Source organism: Anopheles marshallii, chromosome 3, assembly GCF_943734725.1.
Source record: "Anopheles marshallii chromosome 3, idAnoMarsDA_429_01, whole genome shotgun sequence".
NCBI lineage: Eukaryota > Metazoa > Arthropoda > Insecta > Diptera > Culicidae > Anopheles > Anopheles marshallii.
In genome coordinates, this window is record NC_071327.1 from 56,129,832 (window position 1) to 56,152,800 (window position 22,969).

Sequence of the window (22,969 nt, forward strand, 5' to 3'; positions counted from 1 at the left end):
CCATCTTTTGGGAATTTCATCATTTTGCAATCGACCTGCCATGGTCTTGGAGGCAGCATTTGTCCTATGACACGTTTAGGGTCTAACAATGGTGTTATGTGGGTTTATACATAGTAAAGTAAATATTGTGCACGTATATCATATTTATTTATTTAATACAATTATAATGGCTCTTAGCCGTACTATTAGTCAAATATTGACTGCGGAGAGTACTAATTCCTCAAGGTATTTTCTCCTTGTCTGTTGCCTTATCTCGGGATGCGTATGTCATATACGCTTAGTAAATATTGTAAACCCCAGTGAAGTTTTTCATTCATACACATGGGTGTATTTGCGAGATCTTAAGCCGCAGCGACGAAGTCAGAGTTGGACTCGATGAAGTCCAGGAAGAACGTTACTCGAGCGTACACCGATGGCATACCGACCGAGCAACCAGCTGCAGATCCGAACGACACAACACCGATCTGGAGGCTTCCACCATCCTGGACGGCCAGTGGGCCACCGGAGTCACCGTTGCAAGCCGAGCGACCACCGTCTCCGCTAAGACACACATTCTGGGCCTGAATCACGGCAGTATTCCAACGTGCAATACAATCAGCGTTGGTCATGACCGGGTTACTGGTGTACATCACAACAGGCGACGTTGAACCAGTGTCCGTGGTACGTCCGAATCCAGATACGGTTCCGGTCATTCCTCCGAACTGACGAGTATCCGAACGACCGGGTAGACGCACAGGCTGGATGCGGTCGGTGTAGGTGATCGGGGAGTTCAGACGCACAACAGCAATATCATTGCGGATGTTGGTTGAAGTATAACCAGGATGAGCAATGATACCGGCGGCCGTGAACGCAATGCGCTGCTGGGTGGGCTCCACAAAGCTGCGATCATGGGCACCCATGATGGCAGTACCACCCGAAGCCAGAGTCGTACCACCGGAGATGACACAATGGGCAGCGGTCAGGATATAGTTGTTGGTAAGCACGGAACCTCCGCACAGTCCGGTTCCGGTGGGGAAGGTGCTCAACAAGGCAATCTGGTACGGGAACTGACCGGGGGTGGCCTCCTGTCCATTGACGACACGGTGGGTCGGAATCAGCTTGCGGTAGATCTGCATTTCAGCTGGTAGACGTTCCCAGTAGTGATCGAATTCCTCGATCGGGCGCACCTGGGACCAATCGATATCGATCCCTTCGGCGCTAGCGACGGCGAACAGCGCAACAAGAAGCACGAATGTTTTCATCCTGACGGCTTTAGTACAAAAGTACCCATTTGTCCGTTCCTTTTATAGTGTACTTGTACGGCTTATCAACCCTCCGGTAATCTTCTTTGGATGCAAGTTTATCGACGGGCCTCTCGGCTGGGTAATACCGGCGATAATCAATTGTAAATTTATTTTTGGGCGTGATAAGTTTCTATCATGAATGCGTGTAAATATTGACGCAAAGATGACTTGCTCTAAGCGGACATAAATGGACACTAATCGCGAGCTCGAGATAAATTATCGCTTAGTTGGACATATATTTATCAATGGAATCAAGACAGTGAAAGTATTAGACCAGGAATTTAATATATTTGACAACAAATATACGACATACCTGTCGAGTGAACTTTTGAAATTAGTAACTGTGTGTTCGTATGGTTGATAGATATTCTTCCAGTAAAAAAATATATTATTAATCAATATATTTAGTTTGAATCAACGTTTGCGAACTGTCACCCTATAATAACAAACAATTGTTATTGGTATTAATATATTCGGATGGTATGTATATCTCCATTTCGAATGTTTCGAGTTTTATTAAATTCAAACGTTTAATCATCTGAAACTTACCAGGGACTTAATGGATAGTCACTTCTTCGCTCTTGTATTGCCAAACCGTCATCGGGACAAACCGTATAACAGTTTTAATCAAAATTTGTCCCTCGTCAAAAATATCATGCTTACTCGCATTCGATATCTTTCACGGGGTATTTCCCGTTAAGTTTGTTCATTTGTTGTCAGGAAATGAAGCCGTGTACTGTTTACTTACTCATGAGGAAATACCCAACAGGAAGAGTTATTGCATCATATCGAAAGATAAGACTGACCATTGATGGTTAATCTAAAATTGCATTTCTTCGCCACCTATAAAAGGGAAGCTTCTGCATCGTTATGTTCACTCAGTGTCGTGTTCAGGATGAAAACCTTCGTGCTTCTAGTTGCTCTGTTCGCTGCGGCCAACGCCGACATCGATTGGTCCAAGGTGCGCCCGATCGAGGAATTCGATCACTACTGGGCCCGTCTACCGCAGGAGTTGCAAATCTACCGTTATGCCACACCATCGCATCGTATTGTCAATGGACAGGAGGCCACCCCCGGTCAGTTCCCGTACCAGATTGCCCTGTTGAGCAACTTCCCCACCGGAACTGGTCTGTGCGGAGGTTCCGTGCTTACCAACAACTATATCCTGACCGCTGCCCATTGTGTCATCTCTGGTGCTACGACTCTGGCTCTTGGAGGCACTGCCATCATCGGTGCCCATGATCGCAGCTTTGTGGAGCCCACCCAGCAGCGCATTGATTTCACGACCGCCGGCATCAATGCTCACCCTGGATATACTCCGACCAACATCCGCAATGACGTCGCTGTTGTGCGCCTGAACTCCCCGATCACCTACTCCGACCGCATCCAGCCTGTGCGTCTACCCGGTCGTTCGGATACTCGTCAGTTCGGAGGATTTACCGGAACCGTATCTGGATTCGGACGTACCTCGGATGCCAGCCAGGCTACGTCGAACGTCGTGATGTTCACGACCAACCCGATCATGACGAATGCTGATTGTATCGCCAGCTGGAACGCTGTTCTCATCGAGCCCCAGAATGTGTGTCTCCACGGAGACGGTGGTCGCTCGGCTTGCAACGGTGACTCCGGTGGCCCGCTGGCCGTCCAGGATGGTGGAAGCCTCCAGATCGGTATTGTGTCGTTCGGATCTGCAGCTGGTTGCGCGATCGGTATGCCATCGGTGTACGCTCGTGTGTCGTTCTTCCTGGACTTCATCGAGTCCAACTCTGACTTCGTTGCTGCTGCTTAAAATGGTCAAAATAATCAATTGTTTATTATGCGAAAATAGTATTGTTGTAGATGATTTATTTTATGAACCCAGAAGATATTGAGATGTATCAAATGCTTCTATTCGTGCAACAACAAATGCTGCAGCACCGACGAATATCCCAACTTCAGTAGATAGTACCGCATCTGATGATTTTGTACTCTACACCACATACATAAAGGAGCTCCGTGGTGCTCTGCAACCTACGTTCAACATGGATTCTATGACGGGAATCAAAACCAAGATTCAGTATGAGGAAACATCTGACGTAACGTTTGAAATATGAATTTTACATTCCGAGGATTAATTCAATCAGCACGCTTCACAAGTCAGAAATACAAGCAAGGTTCGTCTACTATTACCTTCTAGAGCTTTTGCGAATATTGGGGCTTTTCCCGACGGTGTGTTTGATAGCGGGCCCGATCTCCACTAGACAGGACCTATCTCATCCATACAGAAATGGTAGCCCTAGACCGCTTGAGGTTATTGTGTCGGTAAAAAAGAAGTAGTAAGCAATGAAGCAATGTTTTCACTACGCAAAAAACAACGTGCCTAGGTAGTTATTAATACATTGAAAGAATCTTTGTAGCCGACCTTGCTAACCCTCACGTACAGGATGTGCTGCAAGATGGAGGTAGTCAACTATTACGGTATTACATCGGTGAACGTTACAAGGTGAACGAGTTGGTCGTTTATGAGCCCCTACTAGCATCCGCACGGCATACAACTACATTGGCGAAAATCAACATGTATTCATTACCGGAAGATCGATGGCGACTAATTTGATGGAATTCGTTAACAGTTGTGATACATCCACCGACGCCGGCTGGTGCATACTTTGCATACAGACATTAAAGTAACCTTTGACAAAGTATCTCATTCTACCCTGCTCGCGAAGCGCGATGTGCTTGGAATTTCTGGACCTTATGATGCTGTGATTGAAGTAAGATATCAATGATTGGTCATATACCGGGTCATATAGGCCCGCCTATGTCAATGCCCAGTGTTTAGCAGGGCAGTAATCTTGGGCCCATGTTACTCTTGTTCTGTTTAAATGATGCGATTTCTGTACCTTTAGCAAAAAGCTGGCATTGGTATGACATTTGACTAGCAATAAGTGACAGTCATTTGACGCTTAGGGATCAGATCCTGGAGAAGAAACAGTGTACCAAAAATCTAGGCGTCTTACCCGTTACGAAGCTCTCCTTCAAGGACAAGCTCAAACACGTTGTATAGATAAAGATAGAGCAAAGTGCTTGGACTGCTCATCAGCATGACCTGTGAGCTCCGGGACCCAATCTGCAACACGACGAACAATAGACCGTTCAATCGTTCGCTAGAATGCTCCGTGCTCGAACAATGCAGGTCAACAACGGACCCCGTAAGTCATTTGGTTCCTCCAATCCATACTTAAAAACGAGTCGGATCTTCAACGCTGCCGGTGCTGTTTTCTGTCTTTATACCTTGAACCGACTTTGATCAACATTTTGGTAGTATTTACAATTAATCAATCATTATGGTGCTTGCATTACCATAATAGTAAGACAAAGGCTTATTTGCAAAAGACAAAAGTAGTAATCCCATTAACGTTAAATGTCGTAAAAAAGGGTACTTGTAGTTTGGACAACGAGTAGCTAACATTTGAATACCAAATGTTTAGTTAAACTTCTCTGAACATGTTTTTTGCGAAATTTGTCTTTCCGTTACCATCATATAACTTCTGTTGAAAGGATATTTAGAATATTTTGGTCCAATGGCAATGTAGTATACATCATGCAGTTATACTACAGAGAGAGGTTTGGCTTCCTTTCATCGAATCTGTTGCGACAACCGAACCAAATAATTACCTGCCCGAGGGTGCTCTCGGACTCTCCCTCTCTCTATCTCTCTTTCTCTCTCAGTATTAATGTGCACGTCATTCTTTCGAAATCTCGAAAGCACTCTGTCGCTCGACACAGCCACATGTCACTCTACGTAGAAGCTGCTACGGCACAATACGTCATCTCTACGCCTTGTTTTGGCAAAACGTAATCGGGACCCTGTATAACAGTTTTAATCTCCCCAAATTATCCCTAGCCAAAAATATCATGCCTAGTCACAATCGGTATTTCCCGTTAAGTTTTTCCATTTGATATCACAATCTGATCCCTAAACGTAGATGTGTACCGTGGCCTTATCTAACGGGTATTACCCAACCGGAAGATTATTCGCATCACATCGAATGATAAGACTGACCATTGATGGTTAATCTTTCGTTGCATTTCTTCGGGACCTATAAAAGGGAAGCTTCTGCATCGTTATGTTCACTCAGTGTCGTGTTCAGGATGAAAACCTTCGTGCTTCTAGTTGCTCTGTTCGCTGCGGCCAACGCCGACATCGATTGGGCCAAGGTGCGCCCGATCGAGGAATTCGATCACTACTGGGCTCGTCTGCCAGCCGAAATGCAGATCTACCGTAAGATGGTTCCCTCGCATCGTATCGTCAATGGACAGGAGGCCACCCCCGGTCAGTTCCCGTACCAGATTGCCCTGTTGAGCAACTTCGCCACCGGAACTGGTCTGTGCGGAGGTTCCGTGCTTACCAACAACTATATCCTGACCGCTGCCCATTGTGTCATCTCTGGTGCTACGACTCTGGCTCTTGGAGGCACTGCCATCATCGGTGCCCATGATCGCAGCTTTGTGGAGCCCACCCAGCAGCGCATTGATTTCACGACCGCCGGCATCAATGCTCACCCTGGATATACTCCGACCAACATCCGCAATGACATCGCTGTTGTGCGCCTGAACTCCCCGATCACCTACACCGACCGCATCCAGCCTGTGCGTCTACCCGGTCGTTCGGATACTCGTCAGTTCGGAGGAATGACCGGAACCGTATCTGGATTCGGACGTACCTCGGATGCCAGCCAGGCTACGTCGAACGTTGTGATGTACACCACCAACCCTGTCATGACCAATGCTGATTGTATCGCCAGCTGGAACACTGTTCTCATCCAGCCCCAGAATGTGTGCCTGAGTGCCGCCGGTGGACGTTCATCGTGCAACGGTGACTCCGGTGGCCCGCTGGCCGTCCAGGATGGTGGAAGCCTCCAGATCGGTATTGTGTCGTTCGGATCTGCTGCTGGTTGCGCGGTCGGTATGCCATCGGTGTACGCTCGTGTGTCGTTCTTCCTGGACTTCATCGAGTCCAACTCTGACTTCGTTGCTGCCCCTTAAATCATGAGCATTTCAATAAACATATAAACCTTTGCTTATATTAAAAATTTTGTTAAAATGTTCATGTGGTAAGTACGGAATTGCAATCAATTGAATTAATTTTTGCGAAACATTCAAGAATGACGCCTTGGCAAAGTGTATAACAATATTCTTGTGATCCATCTGCTTTCTACGATACTTAGAAAACTTACTAATTACTTACTAACTTACTAATTCAGTTCTTGGAATCCCTGGTGGCGATTTCACTGAACTCACTTCCTGGAATACAGTAACACTTTCTCCTCTCCTCTCATTATCTATTGATTCAGATAGATCACAAATACCTGGAAACGCTAGACTTAAAATTGATACTGGTATTGTATTGTACTTTTTAAACTTTGATGTAAATAGTACGCAGATAAATTGGTCGTGTATAAAAAAGGTAGATCGGGAACATGTTTATTGTGGCTAAAAGGCCTACCATTTGGAATGCTTATCTTTTGCTGGATGAAGCAACCTTCAACTATATCTGAAATTACACAAAATTGCGTGACCACATTTTCCTTAGTTACTTCATTCGCGTCAAGTCGAGTACCTTCTCGTGCAGCTCATGTCGGGTGGTGGTGACTTCGTTAAAGCAATTGCTAGACCTATCTAAGACTGTCTCTACACAGTTAGCGATTGTCGCAATTGCGACTGCGACTTTGTCAAACTCTATACATGGGTCGTCACATCGCGACATTTCGCATTTTTTTTTGTATAGAGTTGGACAAAGTCGCAGTCGCAATTGCGACAATCGCTTATAATGTGTAGAGACAGTCTAATACACCAAATGGCAAATTAACCATTATAGTCGAACCAAGCATCTAACCTAACGCAATTTCGGTGCTGTTGTTTTCCGTGAACAGAAATGGGAAAATAAATGCCTAATGGACCCCTTATTGAATATAACTTGCTGACGAAGCCGCAAAGCTAATATTCGCGACTTGACACTAACTCACTTTTAACGGTGGGCTCATCGAGGCTAGTTATACGAGAGTCGAAAGTGCTGTAAACGTGTGGCATGTGCCGTTGGACAATATGGTGCGACATTGGATCTCTATGCAAACGTTGTCTTGTACCTAAGTGTTACCTATCTCTTATTGTACTGCAAATATTTCTTCATTCAACATACAGGTGGCTGATGGTTGCGGGAACTGTAAACCGCATAGATGCAATGCGCATAAAATGTGGAGGAATGTCATGCGAAATAATGGAATTCACGCCAGACGATAGCTTCGTGTATCAATACATTCCGGAATACATCACCGAAGTAGTTCTGACAAACATGCGGATCGAGCGCGTAGACCCAGCTGTATTGCAGAATGTGCCGCATTTTATCAATTGGCTTCATGTAAGACGCTCCGCTATAGTCAGGTCTATCAGTATTCCACCGACCTTGATATGTCTGTCGATCGATACAACCAGTGTGAGTACGATCGGTATCGAAAGCAACAGTTCAATAAGCCAGTTGTTTATTTCACGTTGTCATCTAGTAAAAGTGCCACCGGCTATATATCATGCACGATCATTAGTTGCACTAGAGTTAAGAACTTGCAAATTACGAAAGCTGGATTTGGCTAGTGTTTGTGATAACTCACGTTTGCGTACTCTTAATTTAAAAGGGAACAAAATACGGTACGTTGTCAACACATCATCGAAGCATTGCGTCGTTTACGATTCTCTTACATGGTTGGCGTTGTCCTTAAATAGAATAATCAGGATAAATTTAGAATTGTTTGTTAGTTTTGTTAAGCTGGAGTACTTGAACCTTGCCAACAATAGGATAAAATCGACTCTAGATCGATTTGTCCACAAAGCTGTAAACAGGCTTGATATCAGCAACAATAAGCTAAATTATATTTCTTTATGTCATTGGCATCTGCCGGCATTGTCAGAATTCAGAATTGATAGTAACCACTTGAAAATGATCCCCGAATGTGCGAACAACTTAACGAATATGACAAAGTTTTCGATGCGATTCAACCAACTGTCTTACTTTACAATCGAAAGTGTAGCCGCAATGGATCGGCTTCATTTGCTTTCGCTATCATTCAACAAGCTCACCGCGATATTGCTGAGCACGAAGCGTTTTCCTCCAAGCCTTAAAACTATTTTTATTGATAATAATAATTTGACAGTGCTAGATTTGACGTTCATACCGGTGCGGTCACTAACAGTAAATGTTTCAGCTAATCAAATATCCAACTTCGATGTGAACGGTACGTCACCGAATGTTACGCGATTGAAAATGTTCGAAAATATCATCGACTGCTCGTGGAAAGCGCCGGTAGATCGAGAGCATGTCCAGTGTTAGTAGCAAGATTGATATAAAGCATATTAGAAACCTTTTCTGCTTGTTCGAGCGTTACGGATCGTTAACCAGGTTCGTGGATATTCCAACCATGAAAGTATTTCTACATAAACGACTGCATCCGATCTCACACACAGGTTTAGCTCCACCTGATATACAGGAAGTCCCCAGGATACGCGGTTCCTCTTATACGCGGTTTTTATAAATTTGACAGCTGAGTCTGATATCTCTATATCAGATATGTTATATATGTCTCTATAGCTTAAAATCTGAGCAAAAAGGTTTTTAGTTTTTGGGTTATTTTATTGTGTTGTATCAAAAAGTAGCCTGGTTTGCTTAATAAATTAGGTGCAGAGAAGGAAGTCAACTATCTAACTCTGAAGTATAAACGATTTTACTCCCGGATTAAACTTACGCGGAAATTCGAGATACGCGGATTTTTGCCGGGTTATATCGGTTCGCTATAATAGCGTATTCGCGGGGACTGCCTGTACTCAAAAACTGCCATGTGTTTCTCTGTCCCTTGAATGCCAAAAGCCCTATCGAAACAGTTTCCCTGGCGTAACGACCTTGTAAGGTCATGCCTGCCATTTCTGGCTTACTAGACTTAATTTTACCACGTAACCCGATAGTCCCTCTTGCTACGAGGGATTGGTTGGGATGGGATTTTGGACCGGTCCTGGCGAGTGAAAACCGGCCCCTCTACCAATACACCACCGGCCACTCTAGTACATGGTTCCCTAGAAAATCAAGAAAGTGATCCACGCCAACAGAGCTCCTGGTACACGTTCCATTGGAAGATGACTGAAAATGCATCCATGTCGCATGATTATTCCATGATTTTGCCCTAAATTGATTACCCAAAACCTGTTCTATGATGTCGTAAATCAAGCTAAGTAATTTTACTCGTATAGTAACGAGAAATTAACTACTTGATGACCGTAGTTGGGCAAAAGCCACTATAAAGTGGGTATCAACCGATGCTCGTTAGCAATATCGCAGTTTCACGGTATTGAACGGACTTATAACAAAGAGCCATGTGTCGTTAGATTATTTGGTGTGCATTTGAGTACCAATCCCACTGACATGTTGTATTTTAAGAACTGTCCACTTTCATGTAACTACCTGTATTTGATTGCTTCTGCTTACAGGATGTTGACGGTTGTCAGCACGGTACACCGCATCGATACAATGCGCATTAGTTGTGTGGAAACAACCTACTGTGAAATTATCGCGCTCTCGGTAGACGATAGCTTCGTGTATCAATACATCCCGGAATACATTCCCAAATTAGTTCTTACGGACATGCAGATCGAGCACGTTGACCAATCGGTACTGCAGAATGTGCCGAGCTTTGTCACTTGTTTGTACATCAAAAATTCCAACGCGGTCAAATGGATCAGTGTTCCAAGGACGTTGCAGAGCGTTTACATCGATCGAACCAGTGTGAATAGAATCGATTTCGAGACCAACAGTGCAATTATGCAGCTGACTATTTCATACTGCAATCTAGTAAAAGTGCCTCGTACTATGAATCAAGCACGATTGCTAGTTTTTATAGAAATAATATTGTGCCAAATACGGGAGCTGGATTTGGCCAGTGTTTGTGAAAATTCACATCTGAAAAATCTCAACTTGAGGGCAAACAGGATACGGTTCGTTGTGAATAGTTCAACAAAACATTGCGGTGCTTACGGCTCTCTTACGTCACTAACATTGTCTCAAAATCGAATAATACGCATAAATTTAGAAGTGTTTATAAGTTTCGTCAAGCTAGAATATCTGCACCTGGCCAGTAATAAGATCAGATCGGTTGTGGGGCGATTTTTCCACAAGACGCTAAACAGCATTGATATGTATAATAACAAGCTAACGTATCTCGATTTGTGCGATTGGCATCTGCCAGCTTTGACAGAATTTTTGATGACTAGAAATAACTTTGTAATTTGTCCTGCATGTGTGAATAACTTAGCGAATACATCCAAGTTGTACTTAGTATTCAATCGATTGTCCAGCTTTACAATCGAAAGTGCAGCCGGAATGGCTAATCTACAGCAAATCATCATGTCCTTCAACCAGCTAACTTCCATCGTGTTGAGCACTGAACGTTTCCCGCCAAACCTCAAAACTATTTTTATTGATAACAATAAGTTAAAAACGCTAGACTTGAGGTTCATACCGGTACAATCGCTAGAGATAGATGTGACTAGTAATGAAATTTCAAGCTTCGATAAGAACATTGCATCACCAAATGTAACACGAATATCAATGCATTACAATCCGAACGATTGCTCGTGGAAAACGCCGGAAGATCGTGAGAATGTCCAATGCAGTCAGAAAGGGTGAAGAATATGAATTGTTTATGTATGACTAACAATTTTATTAAGATCGTTTTACAAATTCCAAACCAATAAACGGAGCAGGTGTATTGCCAACATAGCTAACACGGGGAGCATCCTTATGCAATTCACAAACGTATGGAGTTCCAGTAACTCCAACACTCCATATTGCTTCCAGTCATTTACATGACGATCGTTCGGTTTTGATAGACGAACTAATTCATTTTCTGCCTTTTTGTTTGTTATTACAGAACGAATGTTTGCAATTTCACCGGATCTATACTCATAATGGGAAAGACGTGTCTTCAGCGTCATAAAGCAAAAGAATCATTGTGATTTAAATGACCGGCTACCCATTTTAAACTTCCCCTCGGTGATTTACTCGTACGATGAGATACCTAATAAGAGTTGTCACCGGCAAATTCCTATCCCAAGCCTCGCCGTGGCGCTGTTGGATACGGACATACTGGGCCTCACTAACCCGGTACGGTTCAACTGATTGGGAAGGATGCGGACCGAGAGATGTTGGAACTGAAAGGTTTTATGGAAATAGTTTGAAGGTCAACACTAAAATCCGTTGTGCCTGCAGGTAGGGCCGCGAGATGCTGGAAAACCGGTGATCCTGCCACGATCACAGTCAAGTCTAAAATCCGTTGTGTCCTACACGATTCGGAGTATGTTCTCCTTATTGCCATCGCTACTGTTCGACAGAACTTTATCAAAAGGGGAACATACTAGATCGGGGATGAAATATTGGTTCTTTCGTGCATGTACCTCTAAAGAAGGTAAACGTGCATGCACCTCTTCAGTAGGAGTTCTCTTTATGGACTAGTTATCGGGAGGCTCACTTATACAACTTATACAATGACCTTGATTTTCATGAGGCGAAAGTGCGAAAACTACTGTTGAGAAACTTTGAACCCTGTCATCGGTATCAATGACTTAAAGCTAACATCTGTGTGACGAATGGCCTCAACACTGAATGGAAACGGATCACTACAGAGTCCACGCTGTACTTATCCGATCATTCCCTCCGGATCCATCTTCAGCTGTTGACTACCATCATAAGTCATCAAAGTTAGCTCCACACAGTAGTTGGAGCACAAAGGGCGTGGTTGCAAATACACCATTCTGGCTTTCTAACGCTGACGCTTGATCACATCTCGGATGGACAGCGTCTAAAAGTTAACAGTGGTAGTTGACTGCTGTATTCTGTAACAAATCGATGTCTATGCTAATTAAACGCTGTTGGTGCGCTCCTGGAGAAAACCAACTCTCGGCCCTCTTAAGCTTCTTGGGTGCAGTTTTCGGTTCATAGACATCGTGGTATGCGTCGATGTAGGGGTGCGCCACGTGGACAATCTCGTCACTGCAGCAACAGACTCGTGTGGTGGATATGTTGAAAGGTGACTTTTGAGCAGAGGAGGCTTAACAATCTTCAATCTCTGTTAGTTGCCTCCCCGTGATAGTCGTGATCATCTCGAACGCCTGACATCTAACCAATGCTCATTGCGCGGCACCGTGGGGGTTTTGTTAGCTTCTTAGTAAGGATAAATGTACGCAAAAGGCCTATCGCTGACGTAAATGCCTTCCGATCATCCGACATAGGTTCTGAGGCCTGAGGAGTTGTTAGTCTGAGGCGCTTCGACGAATCGGGCAGTGCCCTGGGTGTGGTGCCTCCTGCATACGAGCAGGATTCCTTGGCTAAGGAAGTGGGTTCTCTATGAAGATCCGACAAGCAGAACAGAAAGAGTACCAGTAACTGCTACACTCCATATGGAGTCATTCAGCCATTTTCATGACGATCATTCAGTTTCAGCCGGGCTTACACCCCACAAGAAAGGTGCTCGTTAGCGACCCGTTCGGTAGAGGAGCACAAGTTCGGTCGCTGGATCAGGTGGAGTCAAACCTTTCGGAGATTGATTGCAGCCGTGGATGGAGGAATGCAACCCTGGACCGAGTTTCCTGGAAGCGGATTGGCGATGTCTATAAGTGCGATATCTGGCCATGTCTACATGACGTGCTCAGCACTGCGGGCCAAGAAGAAGAAGAAGAATTGTAGTAGTACAAAAAGTACAATACTGTAGTCGGACAAATAGTTATAATGTTGAAAAGAGATATCAACTGTTCAATATCATTTTTGCTGTTATACGTTTCTCTTTTGGCTTTGCACTCTACATTTAGGTGTAAAACATTTTTTGAATTGTTTGATTTCTTTGTTCTGAGCACTTCATTTTTCATAGTTCCACCAGATGACTTCCAACGGAGATCGACTTAGAGGAACTGATGACCATGCCAAGAACGCATCAAACATCTACAGACATTTCCAAACAACGCAATTATCTGTGTTCCAAATTTGTGCTGAATCATGTTACACCGCCAATAAAAAAAAAACATTAGGATCAATGCGTCAATTAATCGTAACCATTCAAAAGCGGCAGATAAAGTTGGTAGCTAATCAGTTAATGGCTTGAGCGTAATTTTATCATCTGTTACATGCTATGTCTGAGCGCTGCATTGTTGTGGGCAGCAGGCACACGATCACCTTTAACGTAATCAGGGGTTTCCCAAGTTTTGCAAAATTATTTTTTCGTCCACGGTTATTTTTGTGATAGGTTTGTTTGTTCTTACGATCACGGAAGGCCTTGTGTGTTCATATCTTATCACAAATTTTCGTATCAGTGGCTTTAACCTGATCAACTGCCTGGTAAATTAGGATGATGCAAGTTGGGTTGCTGGTTAATCATTGCAGTTGGAAATTGTAATCTATATTTGGAGAATTTAGTCAAAGTGTATCCTTAAGCATTAACTGCGATCTTGCACAACCTATACAAAACCCCATCTGGAATAGTCTCCCGTAATGAAAAGGTTCTGGCCTAAGCTTTGGACCAGAAAATAATTGAGCTTGAGTTCCACAGTAATTACAATGTGGAGTATATAAAGGTGGATTATAAGAAGCTGGAAAGTATGCTCCATTAATATTGAATGCTTTAATCGATAGTTTTTCCCTGACGTGACGTAATATCTTTTCAAACAAATGCGCTGAGCAACGCCCCACGATGCGAATGTGTGTGACGAAACTGCGCGAGTGTGAGCATGGTTTGATGCTTTGAACACCTGATCGGATTTACCATTGATAAGCCTCACTGGAAACTCCGATGAAGATTACGAGTTATCACAAAATCGACCAAACAACGCCGACGGTTTTGCTGAGGTTTTTGTATATAAGAAGGAGGTCTGAAGAAGGTATCGTATTCAGTTTCAAGATGAAAACCTTCGTGCTGCTTGTTGGTCTCCTGGCCGTTGCCAGCTCCGAATGGATCGATATCGATTGGTCCAAGGTGCGCCCGATCGAGGACTTCGATCACTACTGGGAGCGTCTGCCAGCTGAAATGCAGATCTACCGCAAGATGCTACCCTCGCATCGTGTCGTCAACGGACAGGAGGCTACACCCGGCCAGTTCCCGTACCAGATCGCGCTCATCAGTGAGTTCATCATTACGAGCGGTCTGTGCGGAGGTTCCGTGTTGACCAACAACTTCATCCTGACCGCTGCTCACTGTGTGGTTGGAACGGCCGGTATTTTGGCGTCTGGAGGTACCGCTATCATCGGTGCCCACAATCGCAACGTGGTAGAACCGACCCAGCAGCGCATTCGATTCTCGGGCCCGGGAGTTTTCCCCCATCCATCCTACAGCTCCGCTAACATTCGTAACGACGTTGCTGTGGTGCGTCTGGATGTACCGATTGTGTACAACGATCGCGTTCAACCGGTCCGTCTGCCCGCCCGCTCTGACGCTCGTCAGTTCGGAGGTTTCCTTGGAACTGTATCCGGCTTTGGGCGTACGTCCGATAATAACCAGGATACTTCGCCTGTTGTGATGTTCACGACCAACCCGATCATGACGAATGCTGATTGTATCGCCAGCTGGAACGCAGTTCTCATCGAGCCCCAGAATGTGTGCCTCAGCGGTGAGGGTGGTCGCTCGGCCTGCAACGGTGACTCCGGTGGCCCGCTGGCCGTCCAGGATGGTGGAAGCCTCCAGATCGGTGTTGTGTCGTTCGGATCTGCTGCTGGTTGCGCGGTCGGTATGCCATCGGTGTACGCTCGTGTGTCGTTCTTCCTGGACTTCATCGAGGCCAACTCTGACTTTGTCGCGGGAGTATAAGAACAAATCTGCGATATGAAAGGTGTAAGGAGATGCTGTAAATAAAAGTAAATTCGTTATAATGAAATCACTGAATTGTATGTTAATACTTCACACTCGCGAGGGTACCTTCATAAGGATTATCTCATGAAATATTGTGACGTTGGAGGTAATTCTCTCCAAAGAACGCTCTCTTGTTGGAATGTGTGCTGATTTTCCATTTTTAAGTCTTTGTCCAGGATAGGGCACACCAGTGATATTTAATGCATACATAAATACAAACGGCATCTTTCTAGTCAAATGGATGTAAAGATTTGTTTATATCACACGTTTAGGATACTTATTATCTACAGCATTCATGTAGATTGTCAGGTCAGCGCTCTAATATTTAAAGCTGCGTTTGACTCGAATCAGACGTCAATAACTCCAATCTAAATTTGAGCGACTTGGCATATCAGCCATTGGTGTTACTTGGCTTGAAGGGTATTCTACTCAATGTAGGATGCCTTACTAATTACGTCATTGAATTATCACTTTTCACTTGCCATTACTGATTCCAGCTGATGGTTAGGTACGTCGACGACATTAAAATGTGGAGTTAAATTTGAAATCTTAGTGACTCTGTCTGGATGCAAAATTCTTAGAAAGTTGGATTGAATAAGGATGTTAACGATAAGGGTGTTATCGGGCTGCCCGTTAAGGCAGCGAGCTGCGAAGAGCAAAATAAACACAACAAATCAGACAGTGTTCTAGAGGTGCACTGTCAATGGTCGCCCCGAACTGTCTCGCTACCAAAACCGCGTTGCGAACTGTCGAATCGAATTCAAAACAAAACACCGTTCAGTTGGAGATTGCGTGGAACACATTAAGATAAAATTTATATTAAACATATTAATAAAAATAGAACTTTTGGGGGAATTGGCATCCAGCACTACCGCGATACGATAGCACTGATGGTTATTGAAATGCTTATATTATTATTTAATTATATACTATTTGATTTGATGTGATTACTACTGCAGGAGCCGTGATTTTATTTTGCTAGCAATGGCACGTTCTACTCTTGTGAATCCTGAAACTGAAATGTTGTCTTTTAAATACCACCGGTTCCTAAAGCCATTATTATTCCGTGGCTTCTGTTGATAACAAGAACCGTGGGCTGAAATTTTGTACCCGTTTAATGTCTACTTGCATATTTACACCTGCATTATGTTGCCCATAGCACAGTGATGCAAGCTACATCTACGCGTTAATTGGTGATAGCGTGAATATATGATTGAATATATGTTTCAATCGGAGGTTTTCTTTCAAAAAAAGCAGTTCAGAAGGAACAAGTGTATGAATTGTGCCAGAAATGGGCACGATAAGCGCAGCTGTAACTTTTGTCGAATGCTATAGAGGCCCCGAAGTGTATCTCAAGGGGTCATTGGTGAAATTTGTATGCTACTTGCATTTGTATGCATTTGAAACAGCAATCAAATATGTACATTTAAACCATCCCCACCATCCCCCTCCCCCCCCCTCCCTCCCCTAACAGTTCGACGAGTTCAAAGTGCGACAATCAGTGGCCCCCTTCCAATTAATAACCGAAATATTATTAATTATTAACATTAAGCTATTTGCTAATAAATTAAATAAAGGGATAAACCCCTTTTGAGTTTAATATATACAAACTTTAGGTACTCATGTTAACTCTGCCAGCAGTACTAAGTTAATTAATTTAAAAGACAGTCAGACATACGTGCCATATGGTCTATATATTATCAAAAGTATATTTCATGTAACAAATAACAAAATTATAAATTAACGAAACTAAACTAAATATATTACAATAAGAACTTTTACACACAAACTATTAAAAAATTAACAACTTCTGGCAAAACAGCAGATCTGTGGATATCTTTGAGGTGATCAATAAACAGGTTATAGACTACAAATGAAATTTAGGTAACTAAGCCACTAAATAAACGGAAAATAACCTAACTAGCCTGATTATAAAAACAAATTCATGCAACTCATAACACTATATTGACTACACTTTACTATTATATACTTATCTAAACTACCATACTATACTAATTTAACTATACTCATCTACTAAACATAACTAACTTATTCTAAATCGCTTAGCACAATTAGCTATTTCTGCTGCCTCATCTATCACGTGCTTCTTGATCACCTCAAGAATCGCTTGTTTTGCCTGAAGTTGCCTTATTAAAGATAATGTTTTCAAATCAGCTGAGATACTGACCGCAAAAGGGTTAGTGGCATTGTTTTTGATTTCGGTCAGTTTTCCCAGTTTTTCTTTCTCTAAAGCAAGTGGTTCATCCAGATGCTTACTTTTGTTTTTTTTTTGGTCCCGACTAAAATGTTGTTCACCCACGAAATCCTGAGACGAGGTCTCAGTCAAATCTGGAACTGGAACATCCTGCGAACCTTCTGTAAACATACGACATAGGATATGATTTAAAATAAACTAGAAACAAATAGAATCTTATATAATTACCTTCCATCGCCTCAGTTGCTTTAATCCCTGGAGCGACATTGCTCACACAGGGCCGCGACGAGTAGGAAGGAGCCAGGAATTGTAAGATTTGGAAGTATCGCCATTTTACTTCCAATTCTCTGGCTCCCGATCCAGTTGGCAGATTCGACTTCCTCATCTCTCTCGCGTATTGATTCCGCAGGTCCTGCCACTTTTTTTTTGAGTAGTTCGGCTGTAATATAAAAATGTATTAATAATTACTGAACAGGTTTGAACAGGTTTCTTTCAACTGGACAGAGCTTTGGCATATTCGTTCCGCATCTCCAATCAACGAGTTGGAATAATTGTATACGAGGTATGTGAAGCAATATGGATCACGCTGAGAAATATCCATATGCCAGTTCCTACTCTGCTACAATTCCATCATACCGCCGAAGAATTCGAAGCACTAACCGGATTTCCCAACGTATGTGGCTTCATTGATGGCAAACATGTACGCATTAAGTGCACCAAATAATCCGGATCGTCGTTTTATCACTATAAACATTTTTACTCTATTCATTTGCAAGCGATAGCAGATGCAAAAGGAAAGTTTTTGACTGTAGATATAGGAGATTATGGACGAAAAGCTGATAGTGGAGTGTTTTTAGAAAGTAATACATTTAAAAATATTGAGCCAGAATGTTAGATGGGGTAGAGATGCCGTATGTGCTTTTAGGAGATCAAACCATATTTAATGAGACCATACTCAATAGGAGACGGTGATGAAGGAGTCTATAATTATTATTTAAGCAAGACTAGACGAACAGTTGAATGCGCCTTTGGAATGTTGGTTAGTAAATGGAGATGCTTAAAAACCGAGCTGCAAGTTAATCCACATCATGTAGATACGATTGTAAAGACCACATGTTTGCTGCACAACATATCCTTCGACTTTAGGGAAAGTCAGGGATATCAAGTGTTTGATTCCATAACTCGAGAGGAAGAAACGTCATCATTAAGCCGACGTTTCAATCATTCAAGCCAACGAGCAATATGCATACGAGATAAATTTAAATACCATTTTGCTCGAAATCTTTTGAACGTAATTGATGCATAGTGTAGATTATAACCATTAAAAAACTTTTGTATACAAACTTAGAAATACCAGTATGTTTTGAAGCCAGTGTTAATAAGCAGTGGTTAAATAAGTTAAAAACCCCTAAATTACACTAAAACTAAATGCATACTAATTACTAATATAATAATAAGTTGTTATTCTAAGATAACATAGTTATTCAGAGTTATTCATAAGTGACTCGCAATTGGAATATGTTCGCGACAAACAAACACCGAAAGAAATGTGGGACACACTTCTGAGCATATATGAAAGGAAAAGTGTAGCATCCAGAATGCATTTTAAGAAAAAGTTGTTTGCTTTGAAACACGAAAGTGGACCACTTCGTGATCATTTCTTAGAAATGGACAAGACAGTGCGCGCCTATAGGGCAACCGGTGGCAAAATTGATGATGTAGATATTGTTTGCTATCTCCTTTTATCCCTCAATTCGTCGTACGCAACAATCGTAACTGCTTTAGAAACAATGCAAGACGGCAGTTTAGACATTGATTTCGTGAAAAGTCGTTTGTTAGATGAAGAGACAAAACTAGATATCAGCGAGACAAACAGTTCTAATTCGGAACCGGCTGCATTTTCTAGCACGAATGATCTGAAACGAAAACCTTTCAAAAGGAAACCAATAAAGTGTTTTATATGTAAAAAGGAGGGCTACAAGGCGAATGAATGTCCAGAAAAGAACAAAGTGACAAAGAGCAAATTTAGCAAGAAACCAAGTGCTTACTTTGGGGACAACGACAAACCGCGTGGTGTGAGTTTCTTAAGCAATAACTCGAATCCTATGAATTCTAGTGGAACGTGGATTGTAGACTCTGGTTCGTCGGAGCATATTTCAAACAATAAGGTATTATTTAGCGAGTTACGGAAATTGAAAAGGCCAATTATTATTTCGATCGCTAAAGAAAAAGAATACATCACGGCAAGCTATGAAGGCGACATTGTGCTTCATTATGGTGAAAACGAACAAAAGGTGACATTAAAAAATGTATTGTACGTACCAGAAGCACCAACCAATTTGCTATCCATTAGAAAAGTAGCAAACGCCAGGTTCAAAGTGATTTTTGAACATCATTGTGTGAAAATATTAGACGATCGAGGAAAAATAATATTGAAAGGCGAACTTTGTGGAAAATTGTATTGGATACAATTTAAAGATAACAATACACGTGAGGCATTTTATTCGTGTGGACAGATTCCAAGAAATCTTAAACTATGGCATCGCCGTTTCGGTCACCTCAGTGCAGGAAATCTGAAGAAACTGGTGAATAGTGAAATGATTCGTGGAATGAACATAACAGAAAAAGGTAACCTCGGGAACGAAAAAAGTGTATTGTAAAGCCTGCAACGAAGGAAAACAAACAAGGAAACCGTTTCATTCGCGGGAAGAAAAACAATCGAATCGTTTGTTGGAGTTGATACACTCCTATGTATGCGGACCGGTAAACCCCAAGGACAAAAGTGGTGCAAATTATGTTGTAACATTTATTGACGACTGGAGTCGATTTACAATGGTTTTTCTTCTGAAAGATAAGAGTGAAGTGAACAAACGTTTTCAAGAATATGAAGCAATCGTTACAGCAAAGTTTGGTAAAAGGATTTCTAGAATCCGATGCGATAACGGAGGGGAATATAAAAGCGATAGTTTTGTTAATTTTTGTTCGAAACAAGAAATTCAAATAGAGTGGACAATACCCTATTCCCCGGAACAAAATGGTGTAAGCGAGCGTATGAACCGTACGTTGGTAGAAAAGGTTCGCTCCATGCTTAGTGACAGTGGTATTGGAAAAGATTTCTGGGGTACTGCAGTTGAGACCGCAGCGTATTTGGCAAACCGTAGTCCTTCGAGTGCATTAAAAGGAAAGACACCCTGTGAGATTTGGGAAAATGTTAAACCCAACGTGAAAATTCTGCGTGTGTTTGGTGTGCAAGTGCATGTTCACGTACCGAAAGAACGTAGAAAGAAACTAGATGCAAAGTCGTGGAAAGGACTTTTTGTCGGTTATGCACCTTGTGGCTATCGCATATGGAGTCCCAAGCTAAAGAAAATCACCGTGGCACGAGATGTTGTTTTTGAAGAGTGCGCCGAAGCATCGCGATTGGATGCGAGATCAAAGATTATAGAAAGCTCTCGTTTTCAAGCATATTGGGACGACTCTGACAACGAGGATGATAGTGAGCTTACACCGAATGAGATAATTGATAGTCCTGGCGAAGCATCCGACACGGTTACTGTAGACGACAGTTTCGGTTCGTGCATGGAAGAAGTAGAGCTCGATCAACCTGAAGAACATACGATAGTAGAAACACCGCAGCGTCGATCTGGCCGAGAACGGAAACCACCTGGATGGCACGAAAATTTCGAGTTTGAATATACGGGTTTTGCATTTAGTGCAACTAATTTCGTTGACGATTTACCGAATACTTTAGTAGGTGCGGAAAAAGAGACCCGATTGGGAGAAATGGAAGCGAGCGATTAATGAAGAGATGAGTTCTCTCGAGAAAAACAAAACGTGGTCGTTAGTTCAATTACCAAAAGGAAGGAAAACAATTTCATGTAAATGGGTTTTCAAAATCAAAAAGGATAATGAACAAGAAGAAAGATACAAGGCACGTTTAGTAGCACGCGGTTTTTCGCAAAAACAAGGTTTTGATTATTCGGAGACGTACTCCCCGGTCGCAAAATTAGATACCATAAGAGAAATTTTTTCAGTAGCAAACTATAAAGAGTGGCATATTCATCAAATGGATGTATGAACTGCATTTTTAAACGGGGAAATAAGCGAAGAAATATACATGGAACAACCAGAACCAGCCCGATAAGGATGTTATCGGGCAGCCCGATAAGGGTTGCTCGTTCGGATACTCGTCAGTTCGGAGGATTCACCGGAACTGTGTCCGGATTCGGACGCGTCACGGATACTGGTGCAACGTCGCCTGTTGTCAGGTTCACCACCAACCCGGTCATGACCAATGCTGATTGTATTGCACGTTGGAACACTGCCCTGATTCAGCCCCAGAATGTGTGCCTAAGCGGTGAGGGTGGTCGCTCGTCGTGCAACGGTGACTCCGGTGGCCCGCTGGCCGTCCAGGATGGTGGAAGCCTCCAGATCGGTGTTGTGTCGTTCGGATCTGCTGCTGGTTGCTCCGTTGGTATGCCATCAGTGTACGCTCATGTGTCGTTCTTCCTCTCTTGGATTGAGGCCAACTCTAACTTCGTTGCGCGTCCTTAACTTCAAACAACGGTTAGCTAGTTTTGAATGGTATTACAATAAACAGGCAAGAACTTCATTCAACGTGTAAGTGTTCAGAAGGAATCATTATACGGTTTGAAACAGGCTTCCATCCAGGGCATGGCATGTAAAATTTGATGAATTTATAAAGAGTATAAAATTCTTGTCCAGTGTAAACGATCCATGTTTGTACATGAGAGGAACAGGTTTAGAGCGAATACCATTAATACTGCATGTAGATGATTTAGTCATCATAGGTGTGAAACTAGAAGCGATCAAGAAGGTTAAAAGAATACTTTTAGAAAAGTTTAAAATGACCGATAGTGGAGAAATAAAGACTTTCTTGGGCATGAATATAATGCGATGTAAGGAAAAGAAGTTACTTTTGATCAGTCAGAAAACATTTCTTGAAAATTTGCTACTGAGGTTCAATATGAACGAATGCAAACCAGCTGCGACACCTATGGAATGTAATCTAAACCTAGAAAAGGGAACAGAAGCTAAACGAATTGATAAACCGTACCGTGAGTTAATAGGATGTTTAATGTTTGTTGCATTAACATCACGTCCTGATTTATGTGCTGCATCGATTTATTTCAGCCAATTTCAAAGCTGTCCTAATGAAGAGCATTGGGTGCATTTAAAAAGAGTGTTGAGGTACATTCGAGGAACTTTGAGTTATAAATTGGTATATAACGGAAATAAGGATAATGAAATTTTGAAAGCATATACGGATGCAGATTGGGCAAATAATAAGATTGATAGGAAATCACTTTCAGGATACGTTTTTAAGGTATATGGAGCTACTATTAGCTGGCTGACTAGGAAACAGTCAACAATTGCCTTATCATCCACAGAAGCAGAAATGATTTCTCTAACGAAGGCAGTATGCCAAGGAACTTGGTTGAAAAGAATACTGATTGATTTAGGATGTGATTTGTGTAATCCTGTTATATATTATGAGGATAATCAGTCGACAATACATGCAGCTGAAGAAGAGCGTAATCTAG

General features: G+C 42.5%; 5 protein-coding genes across 5 annotated transcripts; 4 read left to right on the top strand and 1 right to left on the bottom strand.

The window, feature by feature from the left end:
- Positions 1–341: 341 nt before the first annotated feature.
- LOC128715886 (brachyurin-like) lies at positions 342–5,530 on the bottom strand. The gene is made up of 2 exons (XM_053810804.1): positions 5,511–5,530; positions 342–1,242 (listed from the first exon to the last, which is right to left on the bottom strand). Exon 2 carries the CDS (start codon positions 1,239–1,241, stop codon positions 342–344), a length of 900 nt encoding a protein of 299 aa, XP_053666779.1. The 5' UTR covers position 1,242; positions 5,511–5,530.
- On the top strand, positions 2,158–3,072 carry LOC128715887 (brachyurin-like). The gene has a single exon (XM_053810805.1). The coding sequence runs from the start codon at positions 2,179–2,181 to the stop codon at positions 3,070–3,072; it is 894 nt and encodes a 297-aa protein (XP_053666780.1). The 5' UTR covers positions 2,158–2,178.
- On the top strand, positions 5,394–6,308 carry LOC128715888 (brachyurin-like). Its single transcript, XM_053810806.1, has one exon. The coding sequence runs from the start codon at positions 5,415–5,417 to the stop codon at positions 6,306–6,308; it is 894 nt and encodes a 297-aa protein (XP_053666781.1). The 5' UTR covers positions 5,394–5,414.
- A 7,925-nt stretch (positions 6,309–14,233) lies between these two features.
- LOC128712867 (brachyurin-like) lies at positions 14,234–15,148 on the top strand. Its single transcript, XM_053807734.1, has one exon. It carries the CDS (start codon positions 14,246–14,248, stop codon positions 15,146–15,148), a length of 903 nt encoding a protein of 300 aa, XP_053663709.1. The 5' UTR covers positions 14,234–14,245.
- Positions 15,149–21,551: 6,403 nt separating this feature from the next.
- On the top strand, positions 21,552–21,959 carry LOC128712868 (chymotrypsin BII-like). The gene has a single exon (XM_053807735.1). The coding sequence runs from the start codon at positions 21,552–21,554 to the stop codon at positions 21,957–21,959; it is 408 nt and encodes a 135-aa protein (XP_053663710.1).
- Positions 21,960–22,969: the final 1,010 nt, after the last annotated feature.